At 41.7% G+C, this 24,124-nt stretch overlaps 1 protein-coding gene across 1 annotated transcript in view; it reads left to right on the plus strand.

Annotated features, from left to right (window-relative positions):
- Positions 1-510: 510 nt before the first annotated feature.
- The window catches only part of EGFR (epidermal growth factor receptor), a 342,723-nt gene continuing 319,109 nt past the window's right edge, over positions 511-24,124 (plus strand). The window contains exon 1 of the mRNA XM_068236350.1: positions 511-948. Coding sequence (XP_068092451.1) covers positions 849-948 — 100 coding nt within the window. The 5' untranslated portion in view covers positions 511-848. The remainder of the gene's footprint in view (positions 949-24,124) is intronic.

The raw sequence follows: 24,124 nt of genomic DNA on the forward strand, positions 1-24,124 counted from the left end.
AGCAAGCAATTCATCATGTTTTTGTTTAAAAATAAATAAAAATTTGATTATGTATTTTTTTTTTAGTTATTGAAGAGTAAGATTTATTAAAAATGCAAAACGGAACCAGGAACCAGGAAAAACGCATATAAAACGCAAACCAGAAAATGAAAAAGCAGGAAAAAAAGTAGAAATGCACATAGTAGAAAACTGAGGCTGGGATCATTCACTGAGGCTGTCTGAAAATTTAGTGACGTATGACAACACTGCACCATCCTGTGGTTCCTGGAATTGGAGAAACAGGAGAGTCTACAGAATTGTCAGCAAGGACAGGAAAAATGTTTTGATTCCAGGATTTCCGAAAGGACCATTAGATGGCAGTACCGAGTAAAGCTCCTGTTCAATATCACACCGCGTATTGGTAATAATAGGCATCCAGCCTCGCAGTTGGGAGGGAGGATTTGGGAATGGGTCGTGGAATGAGACACACCTCTCCGTGACGTCACAAGCCAGGCACGCTGATTCTCCTCGTATTGTGATTAGACCGGGAGACACAGACCTGGCTGAAACTGTCAAAAGTTTTGCAACTCCTGGACTCTGACTAGGAAGTGGCAGCAGCCACCTGGAACAGCTTATTCCAGAGGAGTTCTGAGGAAGCCAGCTCGCGCTGTCACAGGTTCACTGACCGAAGAGTTTCTGGATAGTTCATTCACTCCTAACCGGAATTTAACATGGATTGTATTTGATAGCAGCACAGGCTTGCAGTTCTTCATAGACCTGTAACTGAAACGTGCCGATTAAAGACTAGGAGAGTCCCCAGAAGATCTTACAGTGCCTGGCTGTGTAAAGGTGACAAGTTGGAAAGCAGCATGAAGGAAGCTGGAGTTAGCCTGGGACTAGGGTGCTCTTGGCTGCTCCTGTTCTTCACGTTCATCAGCCCGGCCAGCACGGCTCCGGAGGAGAGTAAGGGTAAGGAGGGATATGTTCTGGCTGGGATATTGGGCTGTTCACAGACTAGTTCTGCTTTTCCTGTATGGAAGCGCTTGCAAACCTTATAACAATCCAGCTGGTGACCAGCAGTGCTGAGCGAGTCTCTTTAACTACCTGGGTGATAAAACTTTCCTGGTACAGACAGGTAACCAAGTGCAAGCAATTATCTGACTGTTCAATTACTATCCCTGATCAATGACGGGGAGGACAATCACAAAGCCCTGCCCATGGCAGGTCACTCAGGGAATGAATGATATATATATATATATATATATATATATATATATATATATATATATATATATATTAATAATTATTATTATTATATTTTTTTTTCTCAATCATTTTTTATTGTAGAAAGTGATACATTACATATAAACAAATTTGAATATACAATTTAGATGATTAGAATCAACATATCGATGCTATGAAATTAGGGGTACTTGAGATATTACCAATACCAGGAGGTACTTGCCAGGCAATTGCTTTCATAAAGGGGTACATACCAAAATAATGTTGAACCACTGGGCTAACAGATCAGCCTTCTGCTACCATCCCTGTACTGATACACCTGAATTCAGTGTGCGTTGAGCATGTAGAAAGTGCACCTATGCGCTTAGTTAAACGTACTGTACATCTGGCATGTCACGTTGCAGTCCAGTGACAGTGAATTAACGGGGCACGTGTCTGGAAATTCTGTGTGTTTAGGTGTATTTATGATGACTTGTGGACAGCTATTTATCTTAATACCTGCATGTGTGTGACCTGGGCTGTTCCAAGAATCTGACACCCATCCTTGTTTTTATGCTGAATTTAGGCATTTGAGTTGTTGTGAACTACAGTCTTTTTATTTACTCTATTTGGACTGAATTCACTTGAAAGAGTTTTCTGAAAACCATGTTTCCCTGTGAAGTCAATGATGTTAGTTAAATATCTAGAGAGGATAGATTTGTTCATTAAGGTGGTTGTAGACACAGTATTTTAGCCTAGCATTGCCACCCACCCAGAAGCTATTTCATGTGACCTGTGTGCAGATGCTGTCACAGACATTGCAGCTGACTGTTGTCTTACAAAACAGAGCTCAGTAACATAGTTTCAGCAGATGTATGCAAGTGTCCTCCTACCTGTCACATTAGGCTTCCTATAACACATTGTGTTATGTAGCCTAAAGACTGATATATACTGGTAAACCTTCTCCCAGCCTGCCCAAAAGATAGATTCTTCTCTGATTGACATCTGATCAGAGAGGGATCCATTACTGACACACAGGAAATCGATAAATTGTTTTTACATGCAATTTTACATAGTGGCAAAAAGACTGTGATTCCCCCAAGTGTGATCCATGCCTTAGGGCAATGATTAGGATTACATTATGCACTAAGGGCTTGTTCACGCTAAGGGCCCTTTTTGGAATTTTTAAAGCGCTGGTGATTTTGAAAATCACCCTAAAAGCACTTGTGTAATGATTTCCTATGAGAGTGTTCACATCTTTGTGGTTCAATTATGATCTGCTCACCAAAACGCTGCTTGTAGCATTTTTGGGGTGATTTGCCTAAAATGGCAGTAATAGGGAAATCGCAAAACGCTTAAAAAAAGCGCTAGGTATAGCAATTTTTCGCTGTATTTATTCTTTTCTGGGTGAAAGAATTCACTTCCTGACTGACTTCAGGAAGTGAAAAAAACAGAATCGCTCTGCAAAAGCGCTTAGAAAAGTGCTTTATAAAAAATAGCAGCGCGCAGATAAGCGCCGGGAGGCGCTTAAAACAAAAAAAAAAACAAAAAAAAAACGCTGGTGTCAGCGATTTCGATTTTAGATGTGAATAAGGCCTAAAAGGTTAATTATATATTTTAGCCAAGTCCACTTTTATTGACAACGTAGCTCAAATAAACAGAATAGGCTACTCAACAGATGGAGCTGCATCATAATGTAAATGTTGATACAAGCTAATGCACAATTTGTGTGCAAATTTATGCCGCTTGAAAGTGGACCAATCGAATTCCACCTAGGTGGGATTCAGTAAGTCAATTTTCAAGCTGTATAAATTTGTATAATCCTGCATCAGTTTTCATCTCGTTGACCATCCCTTGTGCCGACGAATGAGAGACTCTTCAGTGTTGACCAGTGCTTCCATAGGTATATAATGCTGAAGTGATGTTTACTTGTGAAAATCCAACCTTGCCAATTAACTTTTATGCTAGCACTTCACTTCACTAGTAGTTAGAGGAATGGGTTGATATCATCCTGTTTGACCTGTGACAGCCTTTTCTATACTGTATGTAGAATATGCTCTCTTCCTTGTAGTACTACTACAATCTTACCATTTCTGTGTAATATGAGCGACGACCTGAAGTATCCATTCAGAGTGCAGTGTTCTCCCCAGTCTCTTTTAGCCGGGTGCTCCACCCGGCTAGTTTTGGTCAGCACCCGGCTGTCATCGGCTCACCTCCTCCTGTGCTTTAAGCAGAGTTGCACACAGAAGCACCGGCCCTGCATTCTCTCATCTCGCTCCACCTGGCTTCTTTTTCATGCCACCCTGCTACTATTTCATGCCACCCAGCTGGGGGAGAACACTGGAGGGTATTTGTTCAGTTTACCCTTCTATTACATAGATTTGGAAAGATTGGACAAAATAGATTGTATCATTAGTTGGCATTAATAGGGTTCATTCACACAATCTGCAATGCTGCACGTCAACAGTTGTATGGATATCTTCTCGTCTCTGTGTTGTAACGGACCACAATATGTAAAGTACTTTTTATAATGTGTGTAGGTACACAATGAGATTTTCTGACAGATTTACAGTCAGATCGATTATTTCCAACATGTCTGGTCTGATTTCCGACTGTTTTCCGTTCACTTGTATCGGAAATTGATCGGAAATCAGATCGGACATCTTGGAAATAATCAATCTGACAGTAAATCTGCCAGAAAATCTCAGTGTATACCTAGCATATTAATGAGCACGTTAGCGCAGCAATTCTATATGGTATGAAAAATGGTTTGCAAGCTTATAACTTGAAGGTTGTCAATTGCATTTTACCTACGTTGCTGTAGGGCTGGCATTAGGCAGTGCACATAGTGGGAGAGCTTCATGCATGCATACATGTATATGTTATATGGCAGATGCATGGTTATGAACATTTTTTTTCTATTCTATGCTTTCAGCTCCAGGGCTGATGTTGGGCTGATGAACATAAATGTTCATTTGTGTATTACCTATTTCATCTGGGTGCCGCATCCGTTTCCAAATCAGACACGACACCTGTACTGTTGTGAAGGTGCAGCCAAATCTCTATAGCCATGCCATGCACCGCTATAGGGATTCGGATGTGTGCTACTGAAAACTGCTGCATGACATCCAGAATCGCACCGACAAGCGATTCGGACGGCTTGCTGATGTCTGAATAAGCAGCTTTTCCCCATCTGGCTTGCATGCGGGGAAATGCTGCATATTCACATACAGTAGTAATGTTGTCAGAAAATCAAGCCCACTCAAGATAATTTTTTTTACTAATGAACAGAGTCAGCTAAATAATGTCATGAAATCCATCCACTCATTCACAACCCAGCAAATTTAAACTTACAGATTTATTGACCATCACCTGTCAGTGTGTTGCTTGCATGATTCTTATTGTCATGAGTCAGATATTACTCAGTAAGGATAGGTTCACAGTGGGACGTTGCAGTGCTGCATTATAAAGTCTTATAACGCAGCTTACCGCACTGCAATTAAAAGTGTATGCAATGTTCATAGGTCGACGTTAGCATTGCATTGTAATGTGTATTGTTATGGTAATGCACTGCTGCAGTGCATTACCTCTAAACGCACGTTACCAGGTAGCGGAAAACATACATTTCATTCCCTGTATTCCTTACCGTACCTACTTTTTGCAACGGTAAGGCAGCATTAATGTGTGTTACACTTTTTTTTTTTTTTTTTCCCAACTTTACAATGCAACATCCTACTGTGAACCTAGCCTGAAACAATGATTTGCATGGCTCTGTCCTGCAGTGTTGCATTATGGAGGTTCCATTTAGTATATTGTGAAGCAATCATATGCTATAAAAACTATTCTGAACCCCCGGCCTCATGAACGCGGCGGGAGTGCGTGGCTTGGCCACGCCTGCGCAGTTGGCGCCGGATCGGAGAACTTTCCGGGGCCACCGTCCACAGAAGGTTAAAAGGGACCCGCTGGCGGGTCACGATCATTATGGATGGCCAGCGGGGACACCTAGGGAGGGACTGAGACGGCTGCTAGGGGCCCAGGTGAGTAAAAATAGATTATAAGCATTCACCTCGGGGTCCTTTAAGCAATACCAATTGCCTGGCTGTCTTGCTGATCCTCTGCCTCTAAAGGTGCGTACACACATGCGACTATAGTCGTTTGAAATGATTGTTCCCCGATCATTTCAAACGACGATCGTTTATAAAAAAACATCCAACGATCATTAAGTCAAACGATGGATGAGCTAGATCGTTAAAAAATGAAAGATCTGCCTTGGTGGATTTTTTTAAACGACATTTGCAAAAGTAGTACATCATTAGAAAACGGTAGTTCGTACTAGGCTTGACATGCGCATTTCATTATATCTCCATAGAACCTTTAATTTTTATGCGCAAGCGCAACAGTTGCTTTTCGTGATGTAACGTTCGTTCTATGAATGTGTTCTGTGACACGTTAATTGCTACATGATTATACCATAATTGTCATTTTAACAGGACAGAGTGTATTTTTGTATCTTTTGTGAACGCTATATTATGTAAATGCTCTACCTACATACCTACAGTATGAAATCTCGTACTGTAATGTAATATACGTAACGTTGGCTTTACAGTGTAACATACGCTTTGAACCGGTCGTTACGTGCGGGTGGAACTTGCTATGATGTCACTTCCAGGAACAGTATGTGACTTTGTTCCGGATCGTTCATTAACAAACGATCAGATTGTTACACACCTTTAACAGCTAACTTTACTTAGATCGTTCTTTCGTCAATTAAAAGATCGTTTGTTGTTCACGACAAACGATCGTTGTATGTGTGTACGTAGCTTAAAACTTTCAGCCATAGACCCTGAACAAGCATATGCAGATCATATGTTTCTGACATTATTGTCAGATCTGACAAGATTAGCTGCATGCTTGTTTCTGGTGTGATTTAGACACTACTGCAGCCAAATAGATCAGGTGGGCTGCCAGACAACTGGTTTTGTTTAAAAAGAAATAAATATGGCAACCTCCATATTCTTCTCACTACAGTTGTCCTTTAACTTGGTGATGCATGTCACTGATTACCATAACTCAAACTGACCCAGTTAGCAAAACTTGCCTGGAAATGATGAGGGTGTCAATACTATATATCGCTTCAAATAATGCAATGTTTATGGGGCTGATATCTTACCTAAGCAGTTATTATTCGAATTAATGAGATGATCTAGTGGCTGATCTGCAGATATGCATACTTAAAGAGACTCCGTAACAAAAATTTCATCCGGTTTTCTTCCATCCTACAAGTTCCAAAATCTATTCTAATGTGCTCTGGCTTACTGCAGCACGTTCTACTATCACCATCTCTGTAATAAATCAACTTATCTCTCTCTTGTCAGACTTGTCAGCCTGTGTCTGGAAGGCTGCCAAGTTCTTCAGTGTTGTGGTTCTGTGATGCATCTCCCCCCTCCAGGCCCCTCTCTGCACACTGCCTGTGTGTTATTTAGATTAGTGCAGCTTCTCTCTGCTCTATTATCTTTTACAAGCTGGATAAATCCTCCTCTGAGCTGGCTGGGCTTTCACATACCGAGGAATTACATACAGGCAGAGCTGTCTGCACTCTGCAGGAACAAACAGCCTGACACTTCAGTGGAAGAAAGCTGCAGAGGGAAAGAAACACACAAATGATCTCTTGAGATTAAAAAGGAAGGCTGTATACAGCCTGATTGTGTATGGATGTATTTTCTATGTGTGGACATACTGTACATCAACCTACTTCCTGTTTTGGTGGCCATTTTGTTTGTTTATAAACAAACTTTTTAAAACTGTTTTTAACCACTTTTAATGCGGCGGGGAGCGGCGAAATTGTGACAGAGGGTAATAGGAGATGTCCCCTAACACACTGGTATGTTTATTTTTGTGTGATTTTAACAATACAGATTCTCTTTAAAGAGACTCCGTAACAAAAATTGCATCCTGTTTTTTATCATCCTACAAGTTCCAAAAGCTATTCTAATGTGTTCTGGCTTACTTCAGCACGTTCTACTATCACCATCTCTGTAATAAATCAACTTATCTCTCTCTTGTCAGACTTGTCAGCCTGTGTCTGGAAGGCTGCCAAGTTCTTCAGTGTTGTGGTTCTGTGATGCATCTCCCCCCTCCAGGCCCCTCTCTGCACACTGCCTGTGTGTTATTTAGATTAGGGCAGCTTCTCTCTTCTCTCTTATCTTTTACAAGCTGGATAAATCCTCCTCTGAGCTGGCTGGGCTTTCACATATTGAGGAATTACATACAGGCAGAGCTGTCTGCACTCTGCAGGAAGAAACAGCCTGACACTTCAGTGGAAGATAGCTGCAGGGGGAAAGAAACACACAAATCTCTTGAGATTCAAAAGGAAGGGTGTATACAGCCTGCTTGTGTATGAATGTATTTTCTATGTGTGGACATACTGTACATCAACCTACTTCCTGTTTTGGTGGCCATTTTGTTTGTTTATAAACAAACTTTTTAAAACTGTTTTTAACCACTTTTAATGCGGCGAGGAGCGGCGAAATTGTGACAGAGGGTAATAGGAGATGTCCCCTAACGCACTGGTATGTTTACTTTTGTGTGATTTTAACAATACAGATTCTCTTTAATACAATAAGACTATAGTTTTACACTGCACTCAATTGGACTGTTATCTGCATCAGAGGCCAATGGATAAACTGATATGTCCATTTTCAATGTGCAACTTTTTCGGGCGTTGCACAGAAAACAGACAAGACAATGGAAGTATGCCAACTGACACCAACTGATACCTAGATTGTGGATAAACACAGTGGATTGTACATCAAATTTGCTGTGACTTTACTCATTGCTGATCCGGCATTAGAGATGGCCCGAACCTCCGATTTTCGGTTCGCGAACTTCTGCAAAAGGTTCGGTCCGCGCAAACTTTTGCGAACCGCAGTAGACTTCAATGGGGATGCGAACTTTGAAAACTAAAAACATTTATGCAGGCCACAAAAGTGATGGAAAAGATGTTTTAAGGGGTCTAACACCTGGAGGTGGGCATGGGTGAGTGGGATAGACGCCAAAAGTCTCGAGGAAAAATCTGGATTTGACGCAAAGCAGCGTTTTGGGGGCAGAAATCACATTGAATGCTGAATTGCAAGAGTAAAGTGCTTTAAAACATCTTGCATGTGTATACATCAATCAGGGAGTGTAATTAGAGTACTACTTCACACTGACACACCAAACTCACTGTGTAGCGCACCACAAACAACTGTTTGCGTAGTGACAGCCGTGCTGGACTGGTGCACACCGTGGCGATAGCGGTTTTCAAGCCCATATGGTCGCCGGGCTGTGGTAGCTCGATGATAGAACAGCAGTGACTGTCCAGCTGATCAAATTTGGTCTGTCCACAATGAAGCAACGACCTTATTATCTTCTTGTATGTAGGTAGGTGCCCCAGTATAGGTAGGTAGGCATAGGTAGGTGCCCTAGTATAGGTAGATAGGCATAGGTAGGTGCCCCAGTAGTTAGCTAGGCATAGGTAGGAGTCCCAGTATAGGTAGGCATAGGTAGGTGCCCTAGTATAGGTAGGTAGGTGTCCCTGTATAGGTAAGTAGGTGCCCCAGTAGTTAGGTAGGCATAGGTAGGTGTCCCAGTATAGATAGTTAGGCAGGGACTGGCTGGCACAGTAATAGCAATTACCAAGGTCAAGCTGCAACAGATAGGGCTGTATTATGCAGTGTCAGTGGGCAACACACACCAAAAAACACATCACAACATTAGCTCTCAAAAGAGCTGTTGAGGGGTGCTATTTTAGCAATAACAATCAGCAAGGAGCAAGCTAAGAAGCCTACAAGAGCCTAACTAATCTTTCCCTATGAGAGTCTGCCAGCAGCTGTCCCTTCACTAAGTAATGCAGGCACATGAGTGAGTGTAAAGCCCGGGGCTGCCTGCCTTTTATAAGGGGGGGGGGGGGTGGCTCCAGGAGAGAGTGTAGCCTAATTGGCTACAATGTGCCTGCTGACTGTGATGTAGAGGGTCAAAGTTAACCCTAATGGCGAACGCGAACCACCGAAAGTTCGCCTGGAACCGTTCGCATGTGAACCGTTCAGGCCATCTCTATCCGGCATAGTGTGGACCTAGCCTAACAGGAATATGGAACAGTAAACCTGTAAAATGTATTGTATAAGTTGCATTAACCTAAAATGTGTGCTCTCTTGAAACTCACCAAAACTTCCTTTCAAGCCTGTGTGACTTTCTGTATGGAAGTGAAAGCATTGCTGCTGTACATTGTATCCTTATCTGAGAAATATTTATATTAATTAGTATACACTATCTCAGTGCAAAGCTAAAACTTGAAATTCCTGTCTATGTTTACAGTAGGTTAGAATGGCTCACCTAACCTGATGTTCCTGGTCACTATTCCCAGTGCTTTTAGCAAGCCACAAAGGGCCCATTCCAATTGAATTTGTCTCCTAAGCTGTATCCTAGGTGATATTTTTTTACATTCTAAATAAAATGCATTTTACACAACCAACAAGCAAGAAAATACTCAGAATAATTTTGGCAATACCATTTTACTTTCTGTACTTTTTTTAATTGCAGAGTGCAAAAGTCATTTTAAACAAAAGATGAGAAATTATCACTTAGGAAAAAGTCATTGGATCAGGCTCAATATCTCTGTCATCAGAATACTGTGTGCCGGCTTTTGAGTATATTATCTTATTGTAGCTGAATTATGGGGTAGTGATGACATCTCTCTCTAGTTGCAAAGCAGAAATACAGCTGTCTACTAGATTTTCCTTTTCTTATTGATAACTTTTTACCTCAATTCCTTTATTAATAATGCACAATCCTTTTACCTGCTGCATGTTTTACATTTTCTGTGTCGTGAAATTATTATTTTAGGAGAATGTTAATTATATAGAAGCAATGTAAGCAGTTTTATTTGTGTAGGTTTATTGAGTCAGTATCATTGTCTGCTGATGGTCAGTGCTGTGGTCAAACTAGGAGCATGTGCCGTGTTGGCGTGGAACTCTTCTCATACTAAAGAGATGTTTCTCTTTAATATCCTAGTTTTCTTCATAACTGAAAGAGGTAACAATTAATGTGTATTGATATAGACAGTGGATGAGGGATCCAGGTGGGAGATTTGGCAGTCAGGTATCGGCTTACTAGGTCCAGAAACTGGAGTGCTTTTTAAACGGAAGTTATTTTGCGCTTGCCCTGTTCACAGCACTGTTACTGGTTCCTGGTTACATAAAGTCACTGTTTACTTCAGTACTTCTGTCACTTTCAGTCCTTTATTTACTGTCCGACACTCCCGTGAATCTTGAACTTTGCCAGCAGGAGTTTGGCTGAATGCCAGGGGCATTCTGCTCTGCCTTATCCATGCGTTCTACAAGTTTTCTGCTTACTCCTCCTGTGACCTAGCATGATCAAATGAGCTGCTGGCAGACACACACCTCTGCCTAATTGCTAAACCTGCATACCAGCTTTTCATGTTCCTACCTGTATCCCTGTGTCAGAACTTTTGGGAGTTGTCTCGAGCTGCATTGTTCTAACTCTGAGATAAATCTGTTTGTAAAGAGACAAAAGAAAGAGGCACCTGGAAGATCTTGGGAGCTGACTGTCTCTTCCCACTATACTTGTTTTACCCACTCTACTGAGAACGTATTCATGGATGTTTACATTCTGTTAATAAGTCTTTTGCCCAACTAATCGAGATTTCAGTCAGCTTAAAGTGGACCTGTACTCTTGCACAGGACAGAAGGAAAACTTATAGAAATGCACCCTATATGTATTTATAGAGTTTAGCCTAGTTCCCCTTATCTGTGACTAAGCACAAGTTGTAATTTTATCCCTCAGCTTTGTCAGCTGCCTGCCACGGTAGAGGGGATTAGTAAACACAGGATGTTAACAATATGTCTGCTCCCATGAAAGCAGGAAGTAGATACCCAGCATAATTTTTTTTACAGAATTTGTATCAGCTGTAACAAAAATGTTTGAACACTGATCATGTTGGGGGGTCATTATTGCAGGTGTGTGCAGGCCCACTGCAAGTCACTGACCATGGCCATTGAGGTTTGTGTTAACAAGTGTTGTCCACTGGCTTGGTTTGAGACTTGCATCTTGTTTAGCTGCCGGTCCTTACATGGTTGTTTACACAGCACGATAACAGCGGAGGTATTCATTTTAACTGAGGCGAGTTTACAACTTGCATCCTGGATATTTTACATCTGTGGAACATGGTTTGCTTGATGCTGAACACTTGGTATTTTACTGCTCCCTGCTGCACTATTTAATCCCCTTTTGACTCGCTTGTATACCGTGTTTCCATCATTGCTTCAAATATTTAAGTATTCTTATCACTGTTATGTGTTACAATATAGGTATTATCCATAGTTCTGTGTATTTGTCTATTGAGTGTGCTGTCCTGATCACTTGATCAGGGGCATAACTAGAAATCTCTGGGCCCCCCTGTGAATGCCCCCGTCACACCTACAGACACATGGGCCCATATGCAATTCACTTTTTCTCCTGACTTTTCTCCTAGGTGATAGTTTCACTATTGTAAATAAAATGCCTTTTAAATCACCAGCAAGCAAGAAAATACTCCGAATAATTTTGATAGTACTTTTTCAACTACTTTTTGGAACTTTTTCCAATTGCTAAATTTTTAAAAATTATTTAAAGAGAAGATGAAAAATGTATCTCCTAGGAGAAAACGCATGTGAAAAAGTTTATTGCATATGGGCAATGGGCCCATATGCAATTCATTTGTTCTCTTGAGTTTTCTCTTTGAAGACAATTTTTCATCTTGCATTTAGGCTGCTTTCACAGTGGGACATTACAGGCGCACGTTAGAGCAGCCTGTAACGCAGCCCACCGCACAGTAATGAAAAATCAATGGGGCTGTTCACAGTGCGGACGTTGCGTTACATTGTAACGCTGCGTCACAAGATAACGTACTGCATGCAGTATTTTAGACGCGGCTGAGCTGCGTTAGACTGCTTGCACATGCTCAGTAATGTTGTGGAGGAGCGGAGAGCAGCCAGGCACATGGCTAATTAATATGCACTGCACGTTGTGACGTGCAGTGTTTACTTCCTGGAGCGGCCGCTCTGTGCGGCGATTGGCCGGCGGGACCACGTGATGCCGCATGCGCACAAGAGTACGCATCACGGCATCACGGACGCCAGAGTGAGCTGCACGGCTCACTCTGACGTCCAGATCCAGCACCACCAGGCGTTGCGTTAGGGGGACGTTATGCGACCTTAACGCCCCCTCTAACGCAACGTCCTGGTGTGAAATTAGCCTTAAACTAACTTTTCTGCATCTTGCAATTGGAAAAGAACCAAAACGTGTTGAAAAACTACTGTCAAAGTTATTCTGAAAATTGTCTTGCTTGCTGGTGATTTAAAAAGCCTTTTATTTACAAGCTGTGAAAATATCACCTAGGAGAAAGCTCAAGTGAAAAAGTGAATTGCATATGGGCCATGGTGAGCAGAAAATGCATACAGAAAACTGACAGACAAGTGTGCACCCAGCCTCAGCTTATTACACTCACTCTGTCCATCTGAGATGAAGCATAACTGGCTCCGCACGCTTCTCCAGCATCACTGCAGTACACAGCAGCACTTGGGGAAGGGTAGGTTGGGGGTAGGGAGGCAGGGAGCTGTGACTGCATACCAATTGGAAGCGCAATTTTCACTATTGCACTTTATGGAATTTAATGCAGTTGAATGGCAACGTTTGTAACCTCACACGCAACAGCACTTGACACGGAGTGTGGTTATGCGACGGCAAACCCCCCCCCCCCCCCCCCCCCAAAAAAAGAAAAACCCCAACCCCCACTCCGATGTGACACAATGTGGTTGCCACCCCTTCAGTGTCCTTGCTAAGCACTAGAAACACTTAGTCAGTGCACAGAAGCAGCTGACAGGTGGTGGATACACCCCTTGCAGCCTCTCTTGTGAAAGAGGCCTACGCTGGCGCATATCTGAAGGTCTGTTTGGAATTTTCATGGCTTTGTAGTGTTTTAAATTTGAAATAAGCTTGTCCTGTCCGTCCCAGCTGTATCTTGGCTAAGTACCGTAATTTATACTAGCTAGAACAGCCAATTCATGGTCTTGTGATCAGCTTCTATTGGCTTTAGATCTTTCAAGCCATTTGTTTCCAGGGACATAGCTGGAGAGCTGGCCAGAAAGACAAACAACTGGGTCAATATTAAATAAAAAGAGACAATCATTAGGGATGGTCAATGAGACACAAATTATTCAGGGGTGTATGCAAATTGTACTCGAAATTAGTACAATCAACCAACTCCAAGCTGCATAAAATTTGCATTAACTTTGCAGAGTAGTGACCATTCTAGTTGTCATAGAGGTGTTCAGGCCACAAGATATAGAATATGATTTATAGAATATGATTTTCTTCCACTTTAGATACCACCTCACACCTGAAGAACGGCTTTTACATCTTTCTTGGTATAGTGAATGCACATCTCTTGTTTAAAAGGGATATTTAAATAGGAGTATCTTTAGCTAATGATAGACGATGTTTCCTATCTATAGCCAGCTTTAGCTCTGGGTCTTTACAAACAAAAGACTTTTTAGGACGTTTTGCAGAACAGTATATTTAATGCACTTAGTTATTTAATGCTAACGCATGTGGAAAAATGTCAGTCTGATTTTCCTACAAGCAGCTGCAGGTAATCAGAGCTGTGCAGTCGGTACAAAAATCATCCGACTCCAACTCCGACTCCTCAGTTTATGAAACCACGACTCCTACTCCAGGTACCCAAAATTGCTCTGAATCCTCGTCTCCAACTCCACAGCCCTGCAGGTTATTTATACTACCTGGAATAGTGTCAATAAAGTGTTTGCTGTTAGGTGGAAGAAGTTATAATTAGAATTTGGGGGCCTGGGTATTTTCATTTACTAGAAATTGCCACATTTACATGTTCTGCTTTTACTGCAGATGCGCAGGAGACTTTGTATAGACATTTTTTTTTTATTTTCCCACTACAGTTGTGCTACAGTACACTGTTGGGCAGTGCTGACTAATTCACTGTAATTGAATAGGGTCAGCTCTGGAACAGACAGAAATGCAATGGCCATGTGTTGTGTTATAATGCACAGCCATTTGTGTTGCATAGTGTGAATGAAGGTTGTGTGAAGTGTGAAGATTACCATTCACTGAGATCCCTGAAAATCCATAGCAAATTCTTCTTCCTTTTTAAGACCACTCTTAGGTTGCTGAACTACCCTGTCTTACTATCCAGGAAAACGTGTATGTGCCCCGCAGCACAACACATTCCTTACTGCAGCATACCATGTCAAGTGTTTTGAGAGCTCCTCTATGGAGATACTAAATAAAGGTACAATAACATGACACTAAGATCTTCATCTTGGCGTCTCCACTTAGGCTGAATATGTCCTAGGAATGTATTGCACAAAAACCATGCACTGCAAAACTTTTTGCTTTATTAAACTGTGAGACAATCTCATTCACACATACAAAGTAACCAACATTTTTAAAGGGTTATTGTACTCATGGAAATATTATTATTTAACTGCTTTTCAGTAGAACTCTAAAAAACAATGTATATTCTTAGGGCAGCAGTGATCGATCGTTGCCCCGTAGCATTGCACTGGTAATTTGATTTTCAATAGATTTCTTAGTGCAATCTATTGAAAATCTGTGTGTAGTGTATGGGGAGCCACCTAAACTTTGTGAACTCTTCAACTTTGTGAAGCTTTATGCTGCCCATACAACTGTCATCAGATCAACCATGAGAGATTCTTTAAAGAGATAGCCTGCCTACACACTGTACACCGATTTCCAATAGATTTCAGCATGTTTCTGATCCCCAAATGTATGTGTGTGTGTCCTTTGCCTATGTGGAGTGCTGAATGCTCACCTGTCACGCCGGTGTAAATCCTGGCCATTTCCAGTGTCTGGCATCACCATGTGTGCCTGAACCACATGACACTGGCGCATGTTGTGACGTCTCTAGGAGGCCAGGAATTGCACCAGCAAACAGGTTAGACTTCAGCATTGCACACGGGTAGAGGAGAGACACCTGTACATTTGGGGGAAAAACAGCCATTGGTCATCAAAATGTTGAACGCTGTGATCGCCATGCACTTGTGACTGCTGTGTGACTTGTTTTCGGCCTTGTCCGATCGATCCTTTCAACCAATTTCAGCCAAGAATTGATTGAGAAATCGATTGTGTTGCGGCACTGATTCTATACAATTATTGGATTGGGAGGTCGATCGGCCCGCAAAATCAACTAATGTATGGGCACCCTTACTTTTGTAAATATGCAACTCAATCTGAAAACTTGATAGCAAAGACTCGAAGAACACCATGCATAAACAGATTACAAAATATGCAGAGCTCAAGAAAATTTCTCCTTGTAAGGGTCCCTCTCAGTTATTCCTTTATCGTAAGCTCTATCCACAAGCTATTAATGTAAACAAACTCAGAGCCATGAGATTCTCAAGTGACAAATAACAAAGAAAACTGCTTTCTTGGTGGGATAACATCTGAACTGAATCCATAGGGCCAATTGGAAAGGTATGCACACTTACTTTCACACATAGAGATCGAGATTGGATCCCTCTGGCAACAGTTCATGGTCGAGTTCTGTACAGATGTTACTAGCCTACAGGCTAGTGATATATTCTGTAATTATGCAGGAGGGCTGATTGTGCAGTGTACAATTGAGCAGGAGGGGTAAAACTCTAGCCGACTCATCAAGGGGATCATGGGCCACTGTACACATGCTAGATTGTTATCCAATGTGACTGGTGGGGGTTGCCTCTGCCGAAAGTCTTTAATGCATGTACTGTGGTCCCCAATGCACCCGCAAAAAAAGTCAGCCTGCCTCCTTAACCCCCCGGCTCTGTTGTATTCTGCATTGTGGTCACTTTACCAGGGGCGTCGCTAGAGCCTTAGGTCCGGGGCACAGGACCGGTATCCTGTTGGGAGTGCCCCAGATATGGGCGGGGATCTAGTGTGCCCGCGTGCTGACAGTCCTCCCGCTGTACGGGGGTTAACAGTGTCCCTGCTGTTGCCATGGCTGCAGGGGTCACATGGGACCAGGCAGCCAATGTGTCAGGAGAACCTCTCCTGCCATGTGAGGCTCCTCATTTGAACTGAAAGCTCAATTTCAGCTGGAGCTGGGATGCTGCTGTGTGGGGCTGTCCTGCTTTCTCTCCCCCCTGCAGTTACATTGGTCTCTGAGTGAGCTGGCAGGGGGTGAGAGTGTGAAGTGCCCGCCACCCCTTGCAGAGAGACGCAGAGCCTGGGAAGAGGCCAGAGAGGAGCTTCCTGCTGGAGGGACATTCAGGCAGCATGGACAGGCAGACTGCTGTGGTGCTGAATCCTGTGTGACGGTCTGTGAATCCCATGTGGCTGGAGGTAAAGCTGTCGCCCCCTACCATCTTGTGCTGTCCCCCCTACCATCTTGTGCTGTCCCCCCCCTTCTCTGTTGTTCTATCCCTTCCTTCCATCTTGCACCCTCCCCTGTTTTCATAACCCCTCTTCTTGTGATCCCCCTGTTTTTCATATACCCCCTCCATTTTGTACTCTTCCCCATCCCCTCTTGTGCTCTTTCTCCCTCTCTTGTTTTATATAGTCCTGACCTCTCCTGCTGCACTTTACACAGTAAATAGTCATGTCACTGACTGTCCTCAGAGGAGCTCACACTCTAATTCTACCATAGCCATAGTCTAATTTCCTACCATATTATTATTCTGTATTTATATAGCACTGACATCTTCTGCAGCACTGTACAGAGTACATAGTCATGTAACTGACTGTCCGCAAGGGAGCTCACAATCTAATCCTACCATAGTCATACTCTAATATCCTACGATATTATTATTATTATGTATTTATATAGCCCTGACATCTGCTGCTGCACTTAACAGAGTACGTAGTCATGTCACCACTCACGACTGTCTTCAGAGGAGCTCACAATCTAATCCTACCATAGCCATACTCTAATATCCTACCATATTATTATTATGTACTTATATAGCCCTGACATCTCTTGCTGCACTTTACAGAGAACGTAGTCATGTCACCGACTGTAATCAGAGAAGCTCACAATCTAATCCTGCCATAGCCATAATCTAATATCCTACCATATTATTATTATTATTATTATTATTATGTATTTATACAGCACTGACATCCTCTGCAGCACTTTTACAGAGTACATAGTCATGTCAGTTACTGTCCCCAAAGGAGCTCACAATCTAATCCCTACCATAGTCATAGTCTAATGCCCTACCATATTATTATTATATATTTATATAGCACTGACATCCTCTGCAGCACTTTACAGAGTACATAGTCATGTTGCTGACTGTCCTCAGAGGAGCTCACAATCTAATCCCTACCGTAGTCTATATATTATGTACAGTATATAGCACATAGCATGCCAGCCAGCCCTGAGTCCAGCAACACTGCAGAATAACTGCCAGACAGACTAGCACAATATTATCACCACTATCCAGGCCAGTACAGCATTCCCACCAGCTAGGCCTCAGCATCACTGCCAGCCAGGCCAGCACAGCATCACCACTCCAGGCCAGCCAAGGATAAGACAAATGCCAGGTGAGGGGACTCTGCCTATTTATGTGAAATGCTGTGTATTTATGGTATTTAAAATACACCACTACTAGGTTCATGTACATTTGGCCCCACCCATGACCATGCCCACCTCCCCGCTGTAAGGCCACGCCCATTTTTTGCCGCAGTGCGCTATCCATTGGTGCCCCGGATCTCCCAGGATCCTAGCCCCTGCCCTTCACCCCCTCTATAGCAACCGAATGCCTGTAGATTAGCAACACATCTGTAGAGCATGGAGCCCTGAACTTTCGTCTAAAAAAATCGATCCCCGACGCCTGCTGGCAGCAGCCCATGTATGTGTAAATGACACTTAAAGAGAAACTCCGACCAAGTATTGAACTTTATCCCAATCAGTAGCTGATACCCCCTTTTACATGAGAAATCTATTCCTTTTCACAAACAGACCATCAGGGGGCACTGTATGACTGATATTGTGGTGAAACCCCTCCCATAAGAAACTCTTGAGTACGTACTCCTGGCAGTTTCCTGTCTGTGAACCATGCTGCATTGTGGAAAATAGCTGTTTACAGCTGTTCTCAACTGCCGAAAAAGCATGCAGCAGCTACATCACCTGCCAACAGTAAAACTGTCACCATGTAATGTCAGAATGTAAATCAGGGATTTAAAAGATTTTACAATGGGCAAACACTGACTAAATCATTTATACATAATTATTGTAAAAATTAAGCACTTTTTTATTACATTATTTTCACTGGAGCTCCTCTTTAAGGCCCCATTTCCATTTGTGTTAACCTGCATCGCTGAGGCTTGTTCTGATGTAAGCATGCATTCAAACCCCTCTAGCCTAGCCATGCACGACTTTGGGAATTTGCATGTGTAATACAAAAAAATGCTGCTGACCATCCGTTTTTTTTTTTGTTTTTTTTGTTTTTTGGTATGTTTTTTTTCCCTACATGCAAATAGGAAACAACCTATTGATTTCAGTAGGTTGTGATTTCCCATCTTTAATTCTGGGGTGGGGAAGCGCTCAGTATTGCCCCTAGGTGGGCAGGAATTTTATGTCCAACAGTAGAGAAGACTCAGGTGCATCAATTTGTCAATCAGAATGTCATGTTGTAATAAAAACCGTTCTAATAATTGGATTTGATTCTTCCACATGGAATTTATACTGCCCCATTGTTGTGACTGACTGGAGTCACACTTTAAAAAGAAGTAGCAAGACTAAATAGTTTTGTGTGCTAATAATGCCGGGACATGTTGTGCATAAAGCCTCATGTAGCAGACAGATAGACAGATGTTTCTCGCTATTGTCAGTTTCACAATGTTCTGGCTCTTCCAAGTATGTTGTCTGCCTTCTCCAACAACTGATGGCTGCCAGCAGAATTGAAAAGGATACAAATTAACTATTAATTAAAGCTGCCCATGTCTCTTTAGTATATGCACAGCTCCGGCTATGTGCCAGTGCATTATTAATGGGACTTAGGACTGTGTTACTACCTACTTTACATAGCAGGCTCTGTTGAGGTAAAGTGTTGTGCCCTGAAGAGTGGTTCACAGTTTTCTTTAAGAAGTGAAAAGAATAACTTTGCTATCTGTGGATCGTCTTTTGATGTTCAGGTTGTTTGGAGGTAGAAATGTACTCTGCTGTGGTTCATTGCCATTGTTTTCTTTGGGAAGCGCTCATTTTAGCTACAGTGCATATTTACCTCCAGTAGTCCCAACATGCACAGCTCAGCAGAGCATTCACAGTTACAGTTGCCTTTTATTCAGTAAGAACAATGCAGAAAAATGTTTTCTGAATGAATCCAGTGGACTGTTTCTTTTGACCACCCACAAAGATAAATTATTTAGTTTGTCCTTTTCTGTTTGCATAAAAAGTAACCCATTAATTGCTGCTAGAGTTGTTTTACACAGCTTCAGATTCGGCACATTGCAACTCAGGCATTTTACTTTTTAGCCTTTTCCTAAACAGAATAAGCTTGCTGGTAAAGTTTAGTCTGCAAAACATTCATTTAAAGACACTGTTCTTAATCATGGGCATGTGATCAATGCTTTGAACGAGATAGTCTTCTCATACCCAGAGCATGGAGGAATTAATAAATTACCACTGTTGTCTGGTTAACATCCTATATATAATAACGTACAGCAGAAGGAAATGGCAGCGCTTGCAAACAGACGCTGCACCTGAATTGACTACCTGCACAAGTATGCAGAGCTCGAATAACGGGCAGGTTACGCACCTTACATTCAAAACAGGTACAGTAAAGAGGGGCGTTGGCTTCAGCATAAGTTGTGCACAAACTATCCCTACTAGACTCTCCCACGGCGGTGACGGGCCCCCACGGGAGAGACACTAACCACTAGTCTAACAGTGAAGCATATATATAACTTGTTTCCCCTAGAGTAAGACATCCCCAGAGAATAAGCCCTAGCAGGAATTCCTAGCCTGCTTGAAAAATAAGACCTCCCCCGAATGTAAGCCCTAGCAGCAGCCCACATGACACCAGCAAGTCACGCTCAATACAAAGCCTGGGTGAAGGAGAGCAGCAGTATAATGTGAGTTCTACAGTCCTGTATATGTGTCAGACAATTTGTGTTTTTGTTGGACCCAGCCCTCCTGATCCTGATAAGCTACAGCAGCACTTCACATCTTCACCTTTTTTCCCAGAACACACAGCTTATCCTATCATAGCACTGGGGAGCCTGACTGAGTTCTCTGTCTGTAAGAAATAGACTCTTACCCCCATGAGCAGCAGAATCAATTTCTTGTGAGAGCCAATATCTGCAAACCACAAGCTCCGTGCATGCTGCTTGTGTTTCAGCATGGCATGCAGTATATACATTTTCTATAGGAATACTACAGGCGTTTCCCCCAAAAATAAGACATCCTCTGAAAATAAGCCCTAGCACATCATTTGAATTTTTTTTTACATAAGACAGTGTCTTATTTTCGGGGAAACACGGTATATCAGTGTTCTTGCTTAGATCATGGTGCAAACAGCAATGATGTGAATTGCCCTTGGCAAGCTGACAGAAATCAGATCTCAAACACTTGTCATGTTATTAAAGTGGAACTCTAATGTAGTGTTTAGTGATTATTACATGTGGTTTTTATTAAGTTGTTAGATTTTCATTCCTAAATTGCTGCATGAGTTATCTTTCGTGCCCTACCTGTACCTGACTGATTCCTTCCTGGTTAGACAATAAGAAACTTTTCAAGTTTCTTTCTGATTATTCTCTGTTCCCAAAATATCTCATCTGTATGTTAAGAGTTGTCTGGTGTTGTATACCTCATTTACTTGTCAACAGGGACAAGAGATTGAGAGATCATACATTATTTAGTTTGCTTTGTTTGATAAATATGATTGATTTACCGTACCTTAAGCAAGAGTTTAGGGCCCTGAGCAGAGGCACAGACATGTTGTTGGATTGTCCATACATTTTATCATTCTTACCTGTTCTATTTCCGTCCCTCTGCACTGCAGTGAAGTCTATGTTGTGTTCTCCTGTAATGTTTACCATATGGTGTATAGACGTGCTTCATAGTTTGTACATTCTTTTGAACTTTCAATATCATGTGAAAAACATCACATTTTACGTCATGTTTACACAAACTCTTAAAACTTTGAGTTACTTTTGTTTACGTTAAGCAGGGCCTCCCACACTTTACACAGTTACCTCATATATTGAAACCCACGACTAATGTCCTCCTCAGATGAACCCATATTTTTTATTTTCCTCAATAACTAAATTAACAAGCTTATTGTTTTGGGGGGATTTTTTTTTTAGTTTTTTTTTCATTGATCTAGTTGGAAGATTGCAGCAGAGAGGCATGTCCTGCATTGAGTCACATCTGAGCATGGAGGTTGCTGTACTCTGCTACCAGTTATCTGCACTGCATGCCAAACACTGACAAGCATTGCATTACACATGCTGCCATTAGGTTGAATTGCAATCGTATCGCACTCTCTGGCAGGGTGATGGGAGGTTGAACTGCCTAACAAGTTTAACTTCCTGTGTGAAAGGTGCTTTAGTATATTACTGGTATTAAAGCCCATATTCTGGCTCTAGTCTTTGTGGATCTGTTCATTGTAGAGCAAATCTATTAATGAACCATTCAAATGTTCTTCCTTGCCTAAATTATGTTTTTTTAATCTCTTCCCTTAATTAATTTAAAGTTTATAGATTCATAAATGTGTCATCCCATAATCCTGAGTCCCCTAAAAAGTCCATCCTTTTCCTTATCTAGCCTTTCCTGAACTTGTTCTGACCAGAAGCCAGAAGTGTCTAGTTTTCAAATTGGCCGGCCAATGTGGGAAGAGGCCATGGTCTGATATAAGAGAATACATCATAAAACACCCAGTTCTTAAACAAAAAACATTCTTTATTTTGTTTATATTGGGCCCCTTTCACACTATTGCGACACGGTACTGTCCCCTGCCGCTCCCACATCCCAGTGACCATTAGTCTCTATGAGACTGGCAACAATACTCACAATGTGACAGAAGTACCACAGATGGCGCAGATCATTCAAGTTTCAGTGGCAGACTTCCTGTCCAACAGGGAACATGTCAAAGTGAAGGGTGGAGCTGCACGAATCACTCTGAAATCAGAAATCAGCAGGTGATTTAAACCCAAAATAATGAGGTGCGGTTCGGTTGTGCTGCGGCGGACTCCCCTACTGCAGGGCATTAGCACCTCACCGCCTGAATCAGAAATGTTTTTTGCTCTGAACTAATCTTCCAGAAGGACCAATATTTCGAGCTGCAGTGAAAGGATTGCTTGTTCTTAAAGTGAACCTCCGGACTAAAAATCTACTCGGCAGAACTGAAAAGGCTTGGTGTTTCTTTTTTATATTCTGTTTATTTATATCAGGTTTTCATGACAGCCTCAAAGAAATCAACAAGTATATACAATATTTATAACATTGTATTTGAGCCACAATGGCTGGTTATAGGCGACGTGTCGATAACATTTACTTCTGGAAGTGGCTTAATAGGTATAAAGTCTGTATTTTCCGGCTTACATAGTTATCCATAACCATATATCTGCGTTCATAACTTTTAGAAGATACATTCATCTGCTAGTCAATATCTAAGTATTTCCTATATGAGGCCTCATTAAAAAAGAACACTTCTTATCATGAAAAACAACATTTTTCTTAACTTTGTAAGTAAACTGAAAACTTAAACAATAATTAAGTAACACAAAAGGCCAAGAGTAAAGGTGGCCACACACTATACAATAAAATGATCCGATTTTATGGCAGTTCGATAGAAACGATCGGATCTCCCGAAGTAATCGAAAGCTTGTTTTTCATTCGACTGAAAAATCCGATCGGATTTCCAGTTTTCTTCGATTTTTATCGATCCGGAATGCCAGATATTTTTCTTCAATCTTTCTAAAGATTGTATGGTGTGTGTTAGATTTTCAATTTATTAATATGCACACCCTAGCAATTTTGTCAGTTTCCAATCATTTTTATCATAATTGGGGAAAAATTGAACACATGTGTGTGGTACATTGGTCAGATTTTTGAAATGTTACAATCAGTCAGAAAAAATTGATTGCAATTCTTAAATTGAACAGATATTTAAAAAATTGTATGGTGTGTGGCCACCTTAAGAGCATGATATTTCCTTGAGAAACATAAGAAGAGTTGTCTCACTCGTGGTCAGTTATCTGGCGACATGTCCGGTGAATCTCAGTTGCCTATATATGTTAATAAGAAGGTGAGTATCATTCCATACCTCCAAGAGTGAGTTAAAAATATGACCATGTAGTATAGACTAGGATCTCAATTTCCTTCTAAAATTTTGTTAAAATCTGTGGATTCTCGAAGAAAAATCCCCAAAAGCCCAGGTTTTACGGAAGGCCTCTTGTGTGTGCCAGGTCTTCCATTCTACGAATGTAATCAAGCTCGTTAGTAATTTCTTGGGAATTAGGTGATAAGGGTTCTCTCCAATTCCTTACTAACACACATTTAGCTGCATTCAATATGTGCCTTACTACAGATTTTTTTTTATATGCCTTCATTGACCAGTCATTATGGTGCAGGAGATAAAACTCTGGAGTGAAAGGAATATCCCTATCTGTGACATGGCGGACTAGTCTCTCTATTTTGGACCAGAAATCCCCAATGATTGGACAACTCCAAAGAATGTGTAATAAAGTACCAGGTGCCCTCTTGCATCTCCAGCATCGATCATCTCGGCTTGGATAGATATGCTTCAGTCTATCAGGGGTGTAATACCATTGGGATGCAATCTTGTAATTATTTTCTTGTATCCTAGCAGAGAGAGAAGTTTTGTGGGCGTATATGTATATATTTCTTTTTTGG

Source organism: Hyperolius riggenbachi, chromosome 5 (assembly GCF_040937935.1).
Source record: "Hyperolius riggenbachi isolate aHypRig1 chromosome 5, aHypRig1.pri, whole genome shotgun sequence".
NCBI lineage: Eukaryota > Metazoa > Chordata > Amphibia > Anura > Hyperoliidae > Hyperolius > Hyperolius riggenbachi.